At 40.3% G+C, this 20,902-nt stretch overlaps 1 protein-coding gene across 2 annotated transcripts in view; it reads right to left on the bottom strand.

The window, feature by feature from the left end:
* vwa5b1 (von Willebrand factor A domain containing 5B1) overlaps positions 1 to 20,902 on the bottom strand; it is a 32,894-nt gene that overhangs the window by 10,758 nt on the left and 1,234 nt on the right. For both annotated transcript variants that reach the window (XR_014917121.1, XM_085443516.1), the window contains exons 2-16: positions 18,034 to 18,190; positions 17,681 to 17,842; positions 16,465 to 16,684; positions 16,162 to 16,316; positions 15,228 to 15,359; positions 12,491 to 12,615; positions 9,863 to 10,039; positions 8,765 to 8,875; positions 7,331 to 7,533; positions 6,163 to 6,277; positions 5,756 to 5,941; positions 5,300 to 5,501; positions 3,314 to 3,510; positions 2,326 to 2,572; positions 227 to 520 (exon numbers count right to left, since the gene is read on the bottom strand). Coding sequence is in view for 1 of the 2 variants with exons in the window: in XM_085443516.1 (XP_085299642.1) it covers positions 227 to 520; positions 2,326 to 2,572; positions 3,314 to 3,510; positions 5,300 to 5,501; positions 5,756 to 5,941; positions 6,163 to 6,277; positions 7,331 to 7,533; positions 8,765 to 8,875; positions 9,863 to 10,039; positions 12,491 to 12,615; positions 15,228 to 15,359; positions 16,162 to 16,316; positions 16,465 to 16,684; positions 17,681 to 17,842; positions 18,034 to 18,172 (2,665 nt within the window). In the remaining variant the exon portion in view is untranslated. The remainder of the gene's footprint in view (positions 1 to 226; positions 521 to 2,325; positions 2,573 to 3,313; positions 3,511 to 5,299; positions 5,502 to 5,755; positions 5,942 to 6,162; positions 6,278 to 7,330; positions 7,534 to 8,764; positions 8,876 to 9,862; positions 10,040 to 12,490; positions 12,616 to 15,227; positions 15,360 to 16,161; positions 16,317 to 16,464; positions 16,685 to 17,680; positions 17,843 to 18,033; positions 18,191 to 20,902) is intronic.

The following is a 20,902-nucleotide window of genomic DNA, read 5'->3' as shown; positions in this document are numbered from 1 at the left end:
AGACACGACAGTGATGTTAGTCCTCTCTAAAAGCTTTTGGTGAGAAAGTGAGAAAGACAAAATGTCAAACTATTCGTGAAAAGTTTTATATCTAAAATGCCAAAACCAGACGACAGACAGCCAAATATCAAATCTGAATTAGCAGGAGGCCTACTGCTGCAAAGTCTTTTAATCTTAAAATTTACCCCCGTCTCCTTCTAAACACTGGAATCCCCATAGAGCTCACCGTGTTCAATCTCACACTCCTTATCGGCCATGTGCTCAAAGTCGTTGATGATGGAGCGGCCGGCCAGGTGGTGGAAGGTCTCGTTCCACAGCTCCTCGTGAACCTTTTCCTCACGTTCACGGCCATTCAGAAAGGGCTCGATATCAAACACAACCTCCCACTTCATTGGTTTTCCGCACAGCAGTCCAGACACCACAGCCTTGCAGTCACCTTTGTGCTGGTTGGCAGCATCCAGATGTGCAGCGTGGGTATCCTGTGGGGTTTCTGCTCGGCACAACTGGTGTCCATAACCATCTGAAACATCGCAGGAGCAAGATTTGATGTGGATTTATCAATCCCACCGTGCGAGGACCTCTTATTTCTCTTAAGCTTATTACCTGCTGCTGCTCGTATGGAACTGAATTTGTGCTGAATTAATTTATTTCCTGTTTCCAAAGCTCTTCTGTCTGCTTGATTTTCTACTTTAATAACTGTTTTCTAAAACTCTACCTCTTCTGTTTATCATTCATCTCCTAGATAATTTTGTGCTTTGTCCCCAGACATTGAAAAACATTTCCTGCTCTTCCCGTGAATTGAGTGTCAGAGCTTCGATTTACGATCATGTTTACCTCATGCCATGCTTGAGCATGCTATTCTCCTGACTCCCTGCTGGCCTGTGTTGACACTGCCCTTAACAATCCAAGCTGCAAACATGTCACATCTCAGCATCTCAGCTTTTGTAGCACATTTCATATATGTTTATCCCTCTCTCTTTCATGTGCACACACAAGCTTTTTAAATGCACTCTTGCCAACATCAACATTATGGACTTTTGGGATCCAAGCCTATCCAAAAAAGGTCACTTTTTGAATTCGGTTGAATTCTACTGACATACTTTTGCAACTACAAGTACAGTTTTGATAATGAAAAAGTTAAAACACTCTCATGTCTAATTAGGTATTGCAGCTCAAGCTCAAGTCAATTGTTTGGGTAATAGCAGCTTAGTACATGTGCTCCAATTGTGGTCACTAACTAACAAGAACACTGGAGTTTTTTGGAGTGGATGGGCCTATGTAAGTCAAGAGTTTGGGAAGTAGCCCTCATGTGTCTCTTTGGAACTAAAAAGAGGTTATTCATCAGCTTGTGCAGCTGGCTTTACAGCATGATTTGACCTGAAAATTGCAAAACAAATCTTAATATTCTGAGTATATTCTGTGCTCACAGTCAGTGACCTCGTATGTGATGAGTTCATTAATCTACTTCTGTCTCATCATAAAACGTCTCTTGTTTTTATACTATGCTTCTTAAGACATGCATCTTTTTAAATTGTGTTCACGTTTCTCTTTTTTAATGAAACAGCAAAGTGAGCTGAATCAAATGTGCCTCTATCAAAGTCGATCGCCCATCCAGCTCTGGTGCCAACCCAGGCTCTTACAGAACATAGGTCTCATGCATTTCAGCATTTGGTGGCTTTATTGGGGAAGCGGTGACACACTGACCTCTTACATATTTGTTAATTACTTAATAAAGACATTTTATAGATTTGTCCTTTGTTTGTTTTGTGTTTTTTATGGCTTAAACTGTTGTTGATGCAGCACTGGAGCTCTGTGCTGGCCCTACATGTGTACCACAGTCCAAGTAAACTATGGACAGGTCCATCATTTTAAGGTGGCATGGGTTCCCTCTGAATATGAACATCCCCTTTTAAACATGTTTTTAAAAATAAATATGTTTTTTTAACATGGTCAACACAGAAAAAGACAACCATACATACTCACATTCACATCTACAGCCAGTTTAGCCAATATTTATCTAACTCCAGCTCTAGATTCAAACCCAGGACCTTCTTGCAGTGGAGCAACAGTGCTAACCACCGTTCTGCCCTAGCCAATTTCTCACTGTAAGTCATATATTTGTACAGATGGAGGTTATGTTCTCCTCTAGCTCTCTAACTCTGTTAATTTACTGCTACAGTGCATTTGTAATTAAGCCCCTCTAAAACGATGCACTCCGCATTCAACCCATTAGCTGCTACACTATAAAAATCAGGCCAGCTTCAAAATGTTTACTTTCTTTTAGAGATTTCTACTAATGCAAAACAATTCTACTTTCCCTCTCACCTGTGTCTCCAATGCTCCCAAGAGATGGGCTGTCTGTGGAAGATCTGGATCCATCTTCCCTGGCAGCATTGCGAGACACAGGCGTCACGTTGCCGCCGCTGGGCGGAGGATCGTCCTGTGGCTGGGGATGAAAATGATGCTCAGAGTCGGCTTCCTGCTGCAGAAAGAGCTCCTGTTGAAGGAGCGGCTTGTGACAGCTGGCAGAACGCCCCCTGGTAGATGTGGTACCCAGACTTGCCAGCTGCGGCTGAAAACAATAGAAGGAGTTTTAATTCGAAAGACCCTGGTCCTATCACAGGTCTAATAAGGTTTGCAACCTCGCCTACTAATTGTAATTCTGGTCATTTCTGTGTGCTCACTCAGGCTCAGGTTTCAGGGGGCTTTCAAGTGAATAATTACATAAGGACTCTGCAAACCATGCGTTGTATTGCAACAGGGCAACTGACAATTTTCTAGTTTAGAAAATGTCAGCGTAACAAAGGAAGAATGGCCATCGCAGCATTGAGTTTTTGATTAGTGTAAAAAGCCCGAGGATTCCAAATCTTTTATATTAGTCTTTTAATTTGTGCAGAAAATTGAAATGTGCTATATTTACTCAGTTAATCAAGCAAGAATATATTGAATCCTCAACTGGATTCACAAGAGAAGATAATTTCTTTACAGTCCAGTGAATTCTGCTTAGTTATACTGACACGCTCCCCGAGTAATAGTCGGACTTAATTGCAATTCATAAATTTTGCCCTTCATTACTGAAGAGAGCGCATTAGTGCGTCCTTGATTATACTTCAGTCCAGACAAGACTCGGTTTAATTGTCAGCAGGGTCTGAATATAAATATCAATTTCTATACAATGACATCATGACAACTCCATCATCATCAAAGTCTCCTGCCTGTACAGCTGATAGTGGTTTATTTTTGTGCTCATGTTTCAGCCGTTAAATCAGTTAAAACGCAAACTAAAAAGGAAGCTGTTACTGTTAAAGCTCACCTGGTAGTCATTCCTCCACTGTGCATCATATTCAGGGCTCATCTGGCCTATCAGCTCCTGGACTTTGGCTCTCCTCAGTGGATTCTTCACCACCACAGAGCTGGAGTCACTGGGAGTGTAGACCTTCTTTGCTGGGTTGTAGTCTGATATCTGGTTGGTACTATAGGCACGCCTTCTCGGTGATGTCTTATCTAAACCTGATGTTTTGTTCAAAAATGAAAAAAGCCCGCAAAATTACAAAGATAACGAATTCACAACACCGTGAAACACATAATTGTAGGTTCCACCACACTGAAATGGTAATTACTAAATCAAAATGCCAAGTTCACCACATTTGTTTCCAATGGACCTTACATCCCTGGTTGCAAACTCCCTGATTTATAGACAAAGCACTCGCTGTAAAGTAAAAATGAAATACAACATTAGAAAAAAAAGTAGACAAACAAAGGCTTCAGCTGGCGTCCTACCTTTCTCAGCTTTGTGCTGTCAGAAGCTAATATATTGAGACTCTGAGCACACTGTGTTCTCTCTTCATTACCCACCGTGTGGGTAAGCCAATGGTAAGATAAGGCTCTCCATATGTTATAGTGTTTGTTTTGGTATTTGTAAAATGATTCATCATCTGCACGGCACAACATAGAAGAGCCGCCTCCAAGGGACAAGACTCAGCGGTCCATCTGCATCTAAAGGATAAAGGTCACTCTTTTGAGGATGCGAATGTTCACATTTTGGACAGAGAAGACAGACGGTTTGAAAGAGGAGTGAAAGAAGCCATCTATGTCCACTGTGAATGACCATCTTTGAACTGAGGCACCAACTGTTTGCCATCTATAATCCAGTTTTGAGATCCCTTCCAAGAAACCTCAACACCCACTAACATCCTGGGCCTTTTGACCTCATCACAATGGGTTCACCTGAAACCTTGGCTGATTGTGAACTACACTCGTTTTCACACCTTGGCTCATGGTTAGGTAGAAGATCAATAGGGGGTCCATGACCCTCTTGTGGACACTCCCATAAGGCTTAAAATCGAGGATTCTCCACCAATTGCGCTTAGAACTGAAGAAGCTTCTCAGATAAGAAGTGAAACATCTTCAAGAAAACTTAAAGAAGTCCAGATACTTTTCTTTCCAAGCTCCTTAGACTACGACGACCTGGATGACTGCGAACCTTCACAGGCACATAGCAACTTGCCAAAAATGGCAATATTACCATGCTTGGATTCATGCAGTTGTTCTCAAACTGTTGGGCAGCCATCATAAACAGCCAGGTAAAATCTATAAAGTGAAACTAAGGTGAGTCTGTGCTGATTTGCACTTTTATTTAAGTAAAATGTAATAAAACATGGATCCTTTGTTCATTGCAATCAATAAAAATTGTGGCGTGTGGGATGAACTTTTTTTCAGCTTCCAAAGTGGGACATGCCAGAAAACATTTGAGAACCATTAGATTAGCATATCAGCACACTCACCTCCTACACTTCGAGGTATAATTAGACTGGTGGGTTTGGGAATAGTTTTGCTTTTTTTCGGTGATAAAGCAAAGTACTAGACAAATTGTTTTTAACCTTATAGAAAGTTAAAGGACACCTACAGCTATTAAAAACCTTCAGGATGACATTAATGTCTGCACTAAATTTGAGGGCAATCCATCCAACAGCTGTCAAGGCATTTCAATCAAAACCACAAATATAAACCTCATAGCAGCGCTGGATGAAAAATGTCAAAGGATCATAAAATTCAATATGACTCATCCTGTGGGTTCCGTGAATACCTGTGCAAAATTTCCTGTCAATCATATAACACACATTTTAGTCTGACTAACACACCACTTCAGCAGTTGGGATGGAAATCATAGTTACACCTAAATTACAGCAATTTGCAAGAATAGGAGCACACAAATTGACATTCTGCAAACCTATAGTTTAGAAAAACAGAAATCCCCTCATTCAGGAGTCAACCACTCATTTCTGCCGTAAGTTCTTACCCATGGGGTCATGGTCTGTGCCGACAGGGCTGCTGTCTATCATGGAGTCCTGGTAGGAATCATACAGAGTTCCAGAATGGCCCTCCCTGTGTGAACCCAGATTGTCACCAGCTGTCTTCACTGGGTCCTCTTCTTGAGAGTGGTAAAACACTGAGCTGGCTGACTCAACAGAGCGCATCATGCTGTATCGCCTCCTCTTATCCTGTTTCGATTTTGAGTAGGTGACACATGCAAAAAGAGACTTTTTCACAAGGTTTGATTAAAAGCTTCCTTAGAGCTGCTTTTATATTTTTATATATCTCCATCAGGATTTACTTCAATGATTAAATGATTTATCACACTGAACATAAACACAAGAAAAACATGGTGTGATCTGATGTTCCTTTTCTGAAGTGTTTACAAAACAGAATATCAACACGCATGCTGTCATTTGTCACTTTTTAAGAGGTGTCTTACAGATTTGGGGTTGTCGTGATAGCGGGTGGCATCACAAACCACGCTGTAGCCAATCAGACTGTCCCCTGGAAACAGAAAAGTGTTGCCCACAGGGGAGAGCAGCACTTCTTTGGTTTCAGGAAAGAGCCATTCGATGGAAATGTCGCTGAGTACAGGAGACATGGTTTTCTTCAGGGACTTTATCATCTGTGGAGTGAAAACAAGCCAACTAAAAAAGACTTTCCACTATAAAAGCCAGCTTCTCTCTGACCAAAACATAAAGTGAATTGTGTCTCTGAGATATGATTTCCTAATTGGTATCAGTGGCGGACACTTGGTGCTTTGAAACCTCTGCATAATGGCTCTCCAGCGGCCCTCGGAATAGTTGGCTGTTGTTAGGAGAGCAACACAAAGCTGGAAATTAGTACCTTGGGCTGAAGCCTTTCTCCGTCAGCGAGAAACTCCGCTGTTCCTTTGGAAACTGTCGCCAGCCCCTGCACCAGCCTCCTGCAAGCATTCTGTCCTATGCCGAACGTAAAACATCTGCACAAAGACATTAAACACTGCAGCTCCACGAATAGCTCACGAAACACACGAGCATGACAGCAAGCGTCTTCCCAAAATGCGAGCACAACACAAAGACAACTAACGAGATGCTGCAAAGACATTTATGAACTAGAAATAATATAATTCTTCAGTAGCTTTATGTAAAAGCCTACAATATCTTCTGGTGAAACTGAAGTCGAAATAGTTCTCCAGGCAGATTGGCTGATAGCAAACGATTTTACAATTCATATTTCATTTTCCACAGAGGGATGAGCTGCCTAATTTCATTGCACCAGCTTGCATTTTTAATTAAATCAGAGAGTGCAGACTGAAAAAAGAAATTTCTCCCTCGACACAGTTAAAAATCCATCGTGGATTCACAAAAATGTAGATTGATCGTTGTTTGTGCCTGTTTCTGAATGGCGCCTCTTATTTGCAAGCCTAGAGCGATTACGGCCCAGGAAGTGCTGATGGTTTGGCCAAGCTCCGTGTGCCTAATGCAATCGTCTGGGGGGAGGCATCCATTAAAAGGGAGTAGACAAAAGTCAATTATGTCCAGAGGGACAGGATTTTTTCAGTGTGAGACTTAGATGCAGGTGGCAAAATAAAATGATTTCCCAGCATACTGCAGGTCTATTGTTCCACTGGTGCTCCCTCTCGCTCGGCAGCTCAACCCGGTGTTCACATGCTTCCTTTCTTTCTTTTTTAATTCCTCATTCACACTGACTTGTTGTTGGTTTTTAATCAGAATTCGAAGCTGAAATGAAATAACACAAGCTGCATGTTGCCAGATTTCATTTTGAAAGGATTACAGCTGCAGAATCAGGTCCTACATTTAACCCTGAGATGTGATTTTATAGTATAGGCAAGCTCCACATTTGCTATCTGCATAAGAAGCAAGGATTTATTACAACAGCATAGTGTCTTTAGCATCAAATGGGTTGCTTGTATATGTCTGGAAACCAGAACAGGTTTTACAGTGAAGATATCCCTAATAATGCTATTCGTTATTCTGTCTAACATTCAGCGTGTGTTAACATTAATACTTGCCTGATGTAGCGTGCATGACTGCGGACCAGATCGATAATTTTGCCCGTGTTACTGACAGCACCGTCTGTGAGCAGGAAGAGCAGGCGGGGGTGTCCACTGATCAAAGGCTGCCTCAGGATCCATGTGAGCGGTGCCAGGATGTTCGTCCCCCCCATGTCAGCTCTTATCTTTCTAACATACTCGCAAGCAATGGCCAGGGCATCCTGGATCATGAAAATAAGATGTTAATTCAAGACATAATGCTACTGTACTCATACAACACACAAAATGCAAAGATCTATATTTATTCAAGTCAGAAAAAACTGTTTGTGTTAAAATAAGAAGACAGGGTTGTATTATTTCTGAGATTTGAGCAGTTATTAATCAGCACTGAAGCTAAAATGAGCTGGCTGTTTCATAAAGATTGCTCAAAGTGAATCATAAAAGCCTTCAAAATAAAAGGTAAACTACAGTTTAAGTCCTTAGGCTTAATCAGGGCTGTGATTCAGGGATTGTTAGACTTTGCCACGGAGAAACTAATTTGGAGTTTGATGTAAAAATATCCTCCTGCTTAATGTTAAGAACAATGAGATTCATTGTTAAAATAAAACACTGTTTGTGTGGATTGTGTATGGGGATGTCTGATGTTTTGTTGAGCTGTCAAGACATGACAGCTCCTAGAAGTGAAGCCAAAATATGTTGATAGCCTTCTGGTGGGTGGCTACAGCACTGAGCTCCTTTGGAGGAAGGGAAAAAAACACAAGATGTATCCACTGGGCTAAAAAACAAGGGCAATGCAGAAAAGTGTCCTAAAAGCTGCAGTTCCTCAAATGGCCGCTTGAAGCTAGATCCAAAAGTGAGTCCCATAGACTTATGTGTTAAAATGCTTAACTTTAATGCAGAAACAAACATGTTTTCGGCCTGGCTGAAGTAACAGTTTTGGTTTTTAAAGCTTGGCCAACTAAATCCCAACAATAGTGAGTGAGAAGGACATATACCTGATCCCAAGAGGCATTTTGATTGTTTTAACTGAATGCAACATTACCAGCTTTTTCACCAAGTAAGTACAAAGAGAGTTAAAGAAAGTTAGAACCTTTAAAACTGTTATTGATACTAATTTCAGTTGCTGTTTAGTCTTGTAAGGAGTTTTCAATTGGATTCTGTCCATTAACTTGTACATCTTTTTACCATATTCCACAAAAATCTTCATAGCTTATGGCTTTGAATTGACTTGTTACGCTGGGTAACAAGTTAGATCCAGAGGTTACATTCATCTTCAAGGTAGAATCTGTATATTTGGCTATGTGGCGTTTAAGCGCACACATACTTATGTCCACTCTGAGCTGCACAGTGTTACCCTACTTCCTGCCCCTGAAGGCTTTGTCTGGGTTCTACAACCCATGACCGATAAACTAGCTATGATTATCTCATTATCGTTATAAAGAGCAGCATTACCTCCTCGTAGCTTTGGCTTGTCGTGAATAGTGATTTAAATGTAGATCCAAATCCTACGACATTGAAAACGCAGCCAGGCACCAGGCTCTTCAGATTAACCACCATGGCATCCTACAAAAAAAAGACCGAGAGCAGCATTAGTTCCTGACCTGAACAAAGACTGATGTGAAATCTGAAATTCTAAAAGCAAAAAATAAAACACTCCTCTGCTTAATGCGTGGTTAAATGGAAGCATGTGCTCTACACAGCTGTCAGTGCTCCACGGCAGATTTTGCCTGAGAGGAGTGAGAGCCATCATACAGAATCATTTCGTCCATCACCGCCTTTTCTACAGGAGAGGAGCCGTTTCTAGAAGAATACCACTTATCTCAACCTCTGTTCAGGTGGATATCACAAATACCTCATCGACTGCACAATCTCCAATAAAACATTCCTTCAGGTTCAGAAACAGAAATATAATGTTCCAATTTTATAGATGTATTAAAAGCTATTCTGCAGTACTTCTTGGTAAATATTCATTATATCGCAGTCAGGCTCACCTTGGTCTTAAGCCCAGACTGTGTAGTAACACCTTCAATAAAACCCAGGGTATGAGTCACAAATGCACACCTGCCAGCATCACATCGCAGGACACATTCAGTGCACAAGCAGCCAAATAAACATGGTAAAAAATATATCCACCTTGAATGACCCTGAGTTAGCTTTATAGGTAGCCTATTGAAGACCGATTAGACTTCAAATCCTAGCAACTGGAAGATGGGCGGATAGTGAATGATTTGTACGATCAATATCCTTGAATGCATGCCTTCCTACAGCTGATTAAGCACATACAATCTTCACAGATAGCAGAAACACTAAGACCTTGAGCTTAAAAAGCTATTTGAAAGCGCTTAACGACATGTGATTGATTAACTTTGCATTTAATCTCTTTGGAAAATGTATATTGATGTGTTTGACATCAACTGTAATACTTTTTAATGAAAAAACTCTTGATGGCATGTGATACGGTGTGTAATTTATATGTAAATCAGCATGCATCTTAATGTTTGCTCGCAGATCACCTTTATAGCAACGCATGGCGCATTGAGATTAAAATACCTTCACACGGTTGATGTTAACCCCGCTCATGCTGCCGCTGCGGTCGATGAGGAAGATGAATTCGCCGTGAACCTTCCTCAAGTCAGAGCAAATGGACTTGAGGTCAGGGCAGAAGTTCAACATAACCACAGGGTTGTGGAGGATATCCTTATGGAGTCTCTTGTGAATTATATCTACCTATAAAGGCAGCAAAACAGAAGCATGAATTAAATGGGGTTCGGTTTGACTGACAATTTTGCTCAGGCTTTAATTAAAGGTTTGAAGAAGCAAGAAAGGTGACAAGTTATCAGGTCAGTAGAAGAATCACATCAATTATTCTATGTATATGTGCTGGAAAAGTCAAAGCAGACTGTGCAGAGCCTTTGGAGTGTTTCCATAGAAACACATTTTTATGGCTAAGTGCTCTCTCCTCCTCCTCCTGTTTGCTGCTGGTCACTTAACAACCTCATCATAGCTGAGACGCGAATGGACACATGCATGACCAGGGGCGCAGCAGTGAAAGTGGAGCTAACGAGCTGAAGCCCAGAGAAGTCTCTCTTTGTTCATTATCAAATAACACTTTGTCTTTTACCTAAATTATGTTGTGCTTTATCTCCAAGCAAAGCTCACAAAAGAAGAATCGCATGTTTCTTTTAACCAGATGTTTACTGTGTAGGTACACTTAGTACTACCAATTAACAGTTATTTAAGATAAGATAAGATAAGATAAGATAGAACTTTATTAATCCCTCGGGTGGGTTCCTCTGGGAAATTCGACTTCCAAAAAAAAGCACAGCAACGACCGAAGTAGCCACTCAAAAGACGAGCCTTTTTATCTACTTACTATGGACCCAGATTTTTGCTATTTAACATAAAAATATTATCTGTTTTAGTTTAAACATTTAGTTAGCAGTGCTTTAATTACATATTAGAATGAAGCATCAGTTAGATGCTTCCTAACTGACTGGATGGCAAAAGCTCAACATAGCTGGAGTTGAACTGTTCTTTTTCCAGCAAAGGAATAATTGTACAATATTCATCTTTAATGACTCTAAAAAACAAGAGTTTGATGGACTTATTTGAATTTATTTGGGATTTTCCATAATCCACACAGGGTCAAAAGTGCACACACAGGTTCAAATATATACAAATACTGCCACTAATATGGTTAAATGTCCCTTAGCAGATTCCACCTAGACCAGATGCTTCTGGTAGACATCAACAAGCTTCTGGCAGAATTGGTAGAATTCATTGAAATTGGTTGGTTTCCTAGCAAACACCTGGCATTTAAGTATAGTCCATAATTTTTTAATAGAACCATATTCTTTGGTCTTTGTGAAGGCTATTCTAAAAGTTTAATGTCAGCCTTCTTTATCCATTTCTTATGCGTTTGGGATTGTTGTCCTGTTGGAACGGCTAACTGTGTACAAGTTTTAAGGGCAGGGAAGTAATCATGAGTGACAAAATGTCAGTGTTTTCAGTTTATGTTCTTATGCTATATCTTGAGATAATGTAGAGTTATAGGATTATTATTCGTTTGCTTTGAGTTTATACTAGTTACGTTTCACCTAGGTCTTCTTTGTTAGTCTCGTGTATTTCTTGTCTGTGTTGTCAAGCCTGTGGTGTCATGTCTACGTGTCTCAGTGTTTTCCTGTTTTATTTTGAAGAGTCAGGTGTCTCCATGTTCAGTGTGTTTTGTTTTACTTCCCCTGTTGTGTTATTATGATTATTTGTGCCAGCTGTTTCCCCATGTGTTTCCACTCTGACCCCCTCCTGTGTCTATTTAGTCTGTTTTCTTTCAGTATTTGTCAGGTCGTCTGTGTTACCTCCCACCACATCTCGTCAGGTTTCCAGGGTTTTGTTCAGGGCATGTTTATGTTTCTTGGTCTCATAGTCTCTCTCGTCCTCCTGCTCAAAATCATGTTCATAGTTGTTATAGTAATTCCTAGCTTTTCCAGTTTATGTTTTAGCTTATTTCTTGCCACAGTTTGTGTTGCTTTGCTTTTGCATTCATGTAATCAGCTGTAATAAAGACTCGTTCGTCTGCATTTGGGTCCACTATTCACACTGCACACAGTCTGTTCCTGCAGATTGGTCTCACAAAAAGGTTAAAGTTATGGCTAACTAGCGTAACTGAGTAGTATTTAATACCATCTTAGCTTTGGAGTAGTAGCTTTTCAGCATTAAGCTTGGTTTAAGATACTAAATTTAATGTTTTAACATATACATTTAATTATAGTGTGATTTTCAGCAATGCTGATTATCACACAAATTTCTTTAAACAAACTGTATAATATAACAAAAAGAACACAGTAGAGGTTTTCCTTTACCTGTCTGGGTTTTAAGGCACTTACTGTCGTTAGATCAGTTTAAATAAAAAAATCTCTGTCATAGTTTACCTGCCAACTTTAATAAAGTTTCATAATACAAAAGGAAGTTTCAGTATTTATGCCACACAGGAGCCAATTCAACCCTATTTTGAAACCGCAGTGCGTAATATCATTGTATTATACAACACTAAATTGCAACAAATAGCCAAATAAATAATATTTTTCACAGGGAAATATTTGTGATCTCATGCTCAAAATGAAAGCAGTGTGATATTGTGCTTATCAGTTCAGGTGTGGTGCTCATGTCATGGACACTCACTTTCCTCTCATTGCTGGAGTCCTTCTTGGTGGCCTTGATGAAATCGCTCCGGCTGTGAAGATACTCATCATACTCCTCCTGTGTCATGTCACCGTTCTCAATGAGCACATGCGGCACATGAGGCTCTAAAGTGGCACAGTTGGTCATGGCAAAGACATTACTATAAATGCCTCAGACAAGATTATGAAGCAGATGGACAATGTCTGAAGCTGAAGGGAAGGAAAGTGCGGAAATCTAAAAATACAGATTTTCACTGTCTTGGCCTTATTACTTTTTTCCTCATTCTTCCCTTTTGTGTCTCGTACTTTCTATCGCCCTATCCTTTCATATTTTATGGCAACAACATTGCCCAACACATCATTTAAAATGTAAACCACCACCATCTAGAGTTATAAGCATAAAATACCACTTACAGAGTAATGCTCCAGGATATCATTCACAATAAGCAATAAGATGTACTACTGCAGGTATCCTTATTGTCCCTGTATCAAAATCATTATATGCAAATCTACACATGATAAGTGCTACTTTAAGTTTTATTTATATACCACCAATTCAAAACAGCAGTCGTCTCAAAATATTGAAGAAAGCAACACAACAATCACATGATTTCCTATGAACAACTAACAGAGAGACCAGGGTCCAAATACAAACGATAGAAAGAATAAAAGTTCATGACATGGAGTAGTGGCTTATTAATGAAAAGAGGGAAATTATGAGTAGAAAATTACAGGTCACACAGGCTTTTATATCCTTAAGACATGTCTGTAGTTTAACAAATTCATTTGCATCATCTTGTTTTTATAGGTATAGTTGTAACAGAGAAGCTGCAGGGAGTGGAGACAGTGAAGGCAGATGAGTTTAAATCCCTGGAGGGGAACAACCAAAGCAATAGACAGTGCACAATGAAGAAAGAGATAAAGATGAGACTGCAGGCAGGGTGGAGCAGGTGGAGACGAGAGTCAGAAAGATAGAAAGGGAAGAATGAAAGGAAAGATTTGCAAGATGGTAGTGAGTCCTGCTATGATGGTTGGTTTGGAGATGGTTGTACTAACAGAAAGACACGAGGCTAAGCTGAAGGTGGCAGGGTTGCAGATGATGAGATTTTCTCTGGGAGTCACCAGCATGGACAGGATTACAAATTAGTGTATCAGAGGGACAACTGAGGATGAACGGTTTGGAGACAAAGCCTGGTAGTCGAGGATGGTTTGGACATGTGCAGAGGAGGGATAGTGAATACAGTATATGAAACAAAGGATGCTGAATATGAAGCTGCTAGGTAGGCGGGAAAAATGGAAGACCACAATATGATACTGAGAAGCATGCACAAAACCCTGCAGACTCATTGTCTCTGCAGCAAAATGTGATCAATGGTAATGCGCTCCACAAAGATCAAGCACAAAGATCTTCAGTATCCTTCACTAGAGCAGTTTCAGCGATGAACTGTAACTCTTTAAATAAACACTTCCTCTGGAAATGATCACATAGCTGGGTCAGACATTGTATATTCTTTCAAAACCTGTAAATCTCCTAATATATGTTCATATACGTAGGAGGTCTTTCCACGGTTAAATTATTCCTTTAAAGTGCTGAAATTCTAACCAATTCTCAGATGGGTTGGTTGGTAATATTTATTTATATTGTGTTCTTTAAACTTGCACCTATATGTGTTTGGTTCCTCTCCCTCTGAACCAGACACATTGTGTTACTGTTAGGATTGAGAGGTGACAGATAAAAAAAAAAGAAACGATGCTCAGGCATCTGTGCAAATCTTGGGGATTTCAACTGTTATTTTTCTTCTCTGCATAGACTTTGCAGGTCTTGAAAAAGCTTATCTAAAGCATATCTAAAATGCCCAAAATGTTTTTCTAGCTTTCTGCAGACAATGAGAGAAAAGCGCTTTTGTGTTATTAAAGAAAACTTCTGACATTAAAATTCATGAGGAAGTTCAATTAATTAGATATTTTCTTGGTTGAGAGACCCATCCTTTCATCCATCCATTTTATGCTGCTGATAAGCTCAGTTTATTGATAGAAAATAACATTTGGAAATACTTTTTCATTTCTTATGATTTTTGTTAATATACATTTTTCTCTGGTCATAAATCAGATATTAATTTCCAATACATGAAGTATTAAAATCCTTAAATTTAAAGGTTGAACCTTTCAGAAACTCAGCAATAAGTTGACACAATTAGGCAATTAATCAACCAAGCTGATGATGAAACCCAACTGTTCCTCTTTTCCTATTGCACCTCAATTTCCTCCATCTCTCTGGTCTGGCTGAGCGTCCATGTTGTGATTGAAACTGCAGCACTCGTATGAGATGAATTAAATTGCCCGACTCTGGCCGCAGGTCTGTTTGTGAACAAAGCCTTCATAAGAGGCCTATTGGATCAGTTTGAGCGGGGCTCGTTCCTCCCTCTGGGAGACAAACGGCCCACACACACACTGCAGGTTAAGACAACGGTGAGGGAAATACAAGAACCAGAAAACTGACAATACCCACCCACACGGCAGAGTCTGGCTCTACTGGCATGTCATACATTAATAACAGAAGACCTTTTTCCTGAAGAGGCACTCACAAACACAACGTGAGGCAGTGAATCACCTTTTCACTGATCTTATTATGGGCTGCAGTAAAAGTCTCACAGAGCTGAAGTAACTTTTTTTTGGTTTTGTTTTACTTGAGGGTGGAAGAACAAAATTGTGGGGCTGTTTTTAAGTTGAAGACTTACCGCTTGGGTAGATGAGGATTACGACCGGGTAGTCATAAGTGTACTTGTCTGCCAGAGTGATTACAATTCTGGTAGCAGAGCGGGCCAGAGGATCTGCATCAGCTCGGATGGCGTGAGAAGGGCTCTCCACACCTGCGCAGAGCGTCATCCACAGCAGATCAAATAACAAGTTGTTAGTCCTCTAAACTGAAGCCACTAAAGAACAGAACATCTTCAGTAGCAAAACATATTAAGTCAGGTAGAGCATGAAAGCAGGCCTGCAGATGTGCTGCAACTGTAGGCAGACTACAGCAGCTTAAATAGAGGGCTATGTAACTTGCCAAATGGATGTGCACAGCGGTACCTGCTGAGCCATCAGCTAATGTTGGCTGAGATTAGCAGATCCGCCAGAACTGTCCAGAGCTTAATTTGGTTGCCTGCCTATAATAATGGTCAATTTGTTCTCTTTTAATACTTACCGTACATAATAAGAGAATGTACTAATTTCAAATCTGTGGATTAAATATGAAGCTTCATTCATGAGACTTAAGTTTAGCCCAGGATAATAAAAAAAGAAAACAAAAAAACACAATGAAACCAGCAAAACCAGCGATATCTAGTTAGTCATAACTAGATATCTCAGAACTTTATGGTGAGACACAAGCTTAGTCAAGCATTAGTGCCCACTTGATATTTTAATATTTGTAGGCTCATTCGAGAGCTTCAGAATTGCTGGTACTAGAACAAAAATCCATGCTAGCTGTGTAGCATTCTGTATAGTCTATGCTAGGCCAAGTCCCCCTCTTTTAGAAGAGTCGGTGAAAATATATAGCAGGATCAAATCTCTGCAAACACGTGTTTTTCACACTTCACTGCAGTAATCGTCTTAATGTGCTGCTTCTTACTGCAGACAGATGCACTTTCAAGAAATTCTCATGAGAGAAATTTGACGGACCTGCGAGGAGATAGGGAGCTCGTATCTCAAGCTGGAAATTAAACTCATAGTCCATGGAGTTGATGGCCTCCTCCTCCAGCAATAAAGCCAACCAAAGCTGAGGTGTGTTGGGAGTTTGGTCATGAGGACTTGAAGCAGAGGTCTGTCTGTCCCGCCTAAAAGTGGGAAAATTATAGATATGTTAAAACCATATAGAAGTATGAGAACTGGAGTTTAAAGAGCCTAAAGTGCCAGATGCCATTTAGAAATATACCATCTTAAGCCAACCAGACAGTGATTTCTGCTGTTCTTCAACTTTCTTACGTTCTGGAGAAGTTTGGGGACAGTCCCTGTTCCTCGTTGATGGACCTCTGCACCCGGGGCGTACACACAGGTGGAGATGAGACTCTGATGCCCCCACTTGGCAGAGTGGAAAGCTCAGAGGAGGTACTGACCAAAATGTGGACCGTCTCCATGGGAGGGATGATCCCAAGGTTAACTACTAACACGGTCCTCTCAAAATCCTCATCCATCACTATGTGTCCTGTTAGAAGGGGAAACAGCAGATTTTTAAACTATAACCACAGTAACTACGATCCTGCATGTATAAAATATTAAACAAAACTGTTCAACCGTTTTCTTACAACAAATTACTTTCTTGAATTATCCCTTTTTTCTTTCTAAAACAATTAGTCCTACTGATTGATTGATGTATAAAATCTCACTTACGTCTCTTGACTCCAATGTACACCTTTCCTAAGCACAGGACTTTAAGCACAATCCTAATGCTGGGCATTGAAAAATCTTTAGGGTTACTTCAAAATTGAATGTCAGTCACTTTCAGTATCTCTGTTTTGTTTTGTTTTTTCAAGTAATGACGCAGTTTGCTTCACTTGATTATCAATGGAGAAAAAAGGGAGACCAGAAATCTTTTCTGTTATCTAAGCAAAGAATGATCAAGCTTGAAGCAGCCGGGTGGAGCATAAACTGACTTCCCATGCTTAGTACAAAGCTGGATGCTACATCCACTGTTACATGGTAAATTTTGCGTCCCCTCATACATGCTAATGCACCTGAAGCCCATTTGTTGACTGCAGGAAGCTCCCCCCAGAGCAAAAGCAAATATTGTACCATGCTTATTTCACAGGGCCTGACAGGTTAAGTACTACCCCTTGTGGTGACATGACTGATATATTTTGATCTTATTTTGTTTTTTGGAGGTCTAATGACTTGAATCCAATAACTACTCTGCTTTGGTCTCCACCAGCTCCCGAGGGAAATATCTGGCATCATCTGGTAGGGATTACCAAAGAGGAAATGTGGGGTTTCTGAAAGATAACAAAACACACCCTATAACTGCAGCTGTGAAACCAATTCAAAGATATAAACGAGCCTAAACCACTCCACAAAGCTGGCAGGGAGTTGCAGACTGGAGTAATGCTTCTCAGTGGTTTCCTCAACTTGAACACCTTTAACTTTCACTCATCTCATTTGATCTTTTGCTAATATAACAGTATTGATTAGAGCTGCTTGGTCTTACCGCTGCCACTCTGGAGAGCTCCATTAGAAGTGCCGCAGCAATCCAGATAACAGTCGTCGATTTTTGCCTTGTCTTTGATCTGAAGTGTTATAATCTGACTAGATATCATAGCCTCGAAGCCTACAACAATAGAATTTTCCTCCAGTGGATAAATGAAGATCCCTAAAAGACAGTAAGAGAGAGACACAAAACAAAAATAAGAAAGAGCTTTATCCAGACACACCAACCAAGCATTTCCTATTCAGTCGATAATAATGAATTTTACAAGTGCCTAAAAGAGCATGCGGTTAATCTAAATTGGCCGAAAGTGGTGAGCCATCAAATTACTGAAGTGACAAATGAGTCTCGCTCACCTTCAATTGCATGATCCTCAATATTTTCATAGGTCATAGAAGCTGTCAGAGCCAAAGTGTAACCCCTGACACAGGAACTGATGTCAGACACACTGAGTGGCAGAGCGCCCCGGTTCTCCTTGTTAATGAGTCCAGGCATTGTGGTGGTTTTAGGATGCTGGTGGGAAAAGAAAACATTCATCAGTCATAAAACATTTGCAAATGGGGAGAATTAGGTATGTAAGTGTGTACATATATCTATGTGCAATGTAGTAATAAAATAGATGGACATTGAAGCTTAGCATTTTCAAATCTCCCCTTTGGTCATTTGAAGCTAGAAAATCCTAGCAAGGTATGGATGTGACTGACTCATACAGGAGCATCAAGATCTGCTTGATACTCCTGTACTGATGATGATGGACAGTTTATACCAGCAAGCCATCTGGCTACTGAGCTGCTGAAAATCTAAATACCTTGCACTTGGACTGAAATTGCTGGACCCTTACCCACTGCCTCTCTGTATGTATATGTATATGTACATAGACATGTATCCACTTAACTATATTAACTATTTCATTACTGCTAATGATATTCCAGTGGTATGTGAATATAACAGAAAAATTTGAAACTTAAAATCTGAACTATTGGTATTAAGGTTGAAATTTTAAAAAAAAACTAGAATTATTAATGTCATGATGGAATTTCCCACATTGACATGTAGCTAGCCTCTCTCAAACTAGTGAGCTCAATAATGGCTACCGAATTTAGGAACTTGGCATCTGTTTGCTACAACAGTAACAAGTCAATTAAGTCAATTAGCTGCTAGCTGCCACTAGCAAATGCATATACCGCTAGTTAGCATGTGCAGCCTTGTTAAATAATTCAAAAAGTTCTTACATCTATAGCTCAATTTGGTTGTAGCTGCCAACAGGGCTGACTGGGACAAAAAATCGGCCCGGGCATTTTGACTAGAGACCGGCCCACCAAAAATGTGACGTCATTCAGGGATAAAACCGCAAAGGATTCTGGGAACTTGTGGCAAGAGGTACTAGCGCATGCAGGCTTTCAATTGAGCTCAGTTACACAGCGATAAAAAGAAACACAAAAAATGGCAAGAAGCTGTTGTATTATTAACTGCAATAGCCGGTGTTGTGCCAAAAAAGTGATTGTCTGCCAAAAACTGATTGCTGGTATTTAAATTGCTATGAGTAACTTGTTGGGCTATAATATGTGAAACATATGTCAAATGCATCCCTCATGGATGACATGAAGTCATCTCTCCATCTCTCTCTGCTGCTCTTCTGTCTCCTCTGTCACAGACTTCTCCACTTTAGATGATAAATCAGCCTGGTGCAACATGTAAGGATTGGCACAATTTGTTAAGATTTTGAGGAGTTTGAGAAACTAACCTGAAGCATAAAATAAAATTTACTATCAGTAACTTCATAGCACCCGCCCAGCAGTATATAAACTCCATCATGCTAGCTAGTACGCAGTACCAGTTATTCTAAGCGCCTGTAAAAAGTCAGCACAACGAAAACAAACTACAACTAAACTTGGTTTATATCTGACACAGACAGCAGGTCATAACTTCTTGCCTGAAGTTCAGTTCCTCTGCCACTATGAACGGCGGCCGCCTCGGTCTCTCCTCCTCTTGCCTCCCCTTTCCCTTATCCACCTGCTGGCCTCCACCACTTGCTGATGTTGCTAAATCTGTGGAAGCTATGCCATAGCTACCGCCAAACAATTCAGTTATTTTTACACATTTGGCAGCGTCTGCCTGAAGGGCTCGTTTCTTTTTGGCCCTAATTTTTTCTGCACCTTCTTTCCTTTTTTTTGTTCTCCATTTTCTTTAGTTCCTCTATAAGATTGCTAAACAAGGGGGAGGGTGCATCCGACCTCCTCGGCTGTAATTGGTCCAGCCCAGAGTCGATCATGACCAACTGGCCAATCCAACACCTTTCATTATTTATACCCTTCCAAAAAAAAAAAAAAAAAAAAAAATCGATCGGCCCATAAAAACAAAAAATCGCCAGCGGCCCACCGGGCAAATGCCCGGTATGCCCGATGGCCAGTCCAGCTATGGATGCCAAGATTTGACCAATATGAAGCTAGAACATATATTTCTGTATTATCTCTCAAATTTGAACGCTTTGGTGTTCTCTCTATTCTTATCTTTGTTCTAATCTTATATTTTATTGCTTGCTTTCCCAGCAGTAACACTAAAACATATCACAGATTCTTACTAAAAACTAGATCTGAAAGGGGCTACCTAGATGTCAGTTCAGCACAGCACATTTTTTACATGATCGGAGCTTCTCTTTTTTCTTTTTTTTTTGATAGGATGCAAAAACAAAACGCCTAAGTTGGCACAGGTGTTTAGGACATTTCAGGAAAAGGTCAGCAGCAGAACACAATTAAAGCACCATCATTTTTTGCAACACAACAGTGATATGCTGTAGCTCGAGAAGACAGGGAACTGCATTGTGTGCTATGAGACATGAAAAAAGAAATTTCACGTGCTTTAAATATACTCGCAAAGGAAAACAGCACTGCTAATTATTTAGGTAAGTATTCAATAAAATTGTGTTTCTTTTGGGCTGTGCTTCATCGTTAATGGTGTCTCCTCCACCAGAAATCTTGGTTATGTGCTGTGAAGGGTCTGCATCTGCTGCATGACCAGAGCTTAGCACAGGCTTGATGGGAAGCATTGTGACGAAAGCAATATCCATAGAGACAGCTCTGCTTGCTTGCCTGCAGACTGACCAGTAACATCTCCAAGTGTGCATTCATTTGTGATAGAGGGGCTGATTGCACCTTTTGGTCACACAAACCATAAAATCGTATAAAAATAAAGTAAATTCAAACTTCAGGCACAACATCCACACTC

This window comes from Copadichromis virginalis, linkage group LG20, assembly GCF_057382275.1.
Source record: "Copadichromis virginalis isolate Kocher_CV1m ecotype Utaka linkage group LG20, C_Virginalis_male_GT1.1, whole genome shotgun sequence".
Lineage (NCBI taxonomy): Eukaryota > Metazoa > Chordata > Actinopteri > Cichliformes > Cichlidae > Copadichromis > Copadichromis virginalis.
The sequence above is the reverse complement of the archived record's forward strand: the minus strand, read 5'-3'. Positions and strand labels throughout refer to the sequence as shown.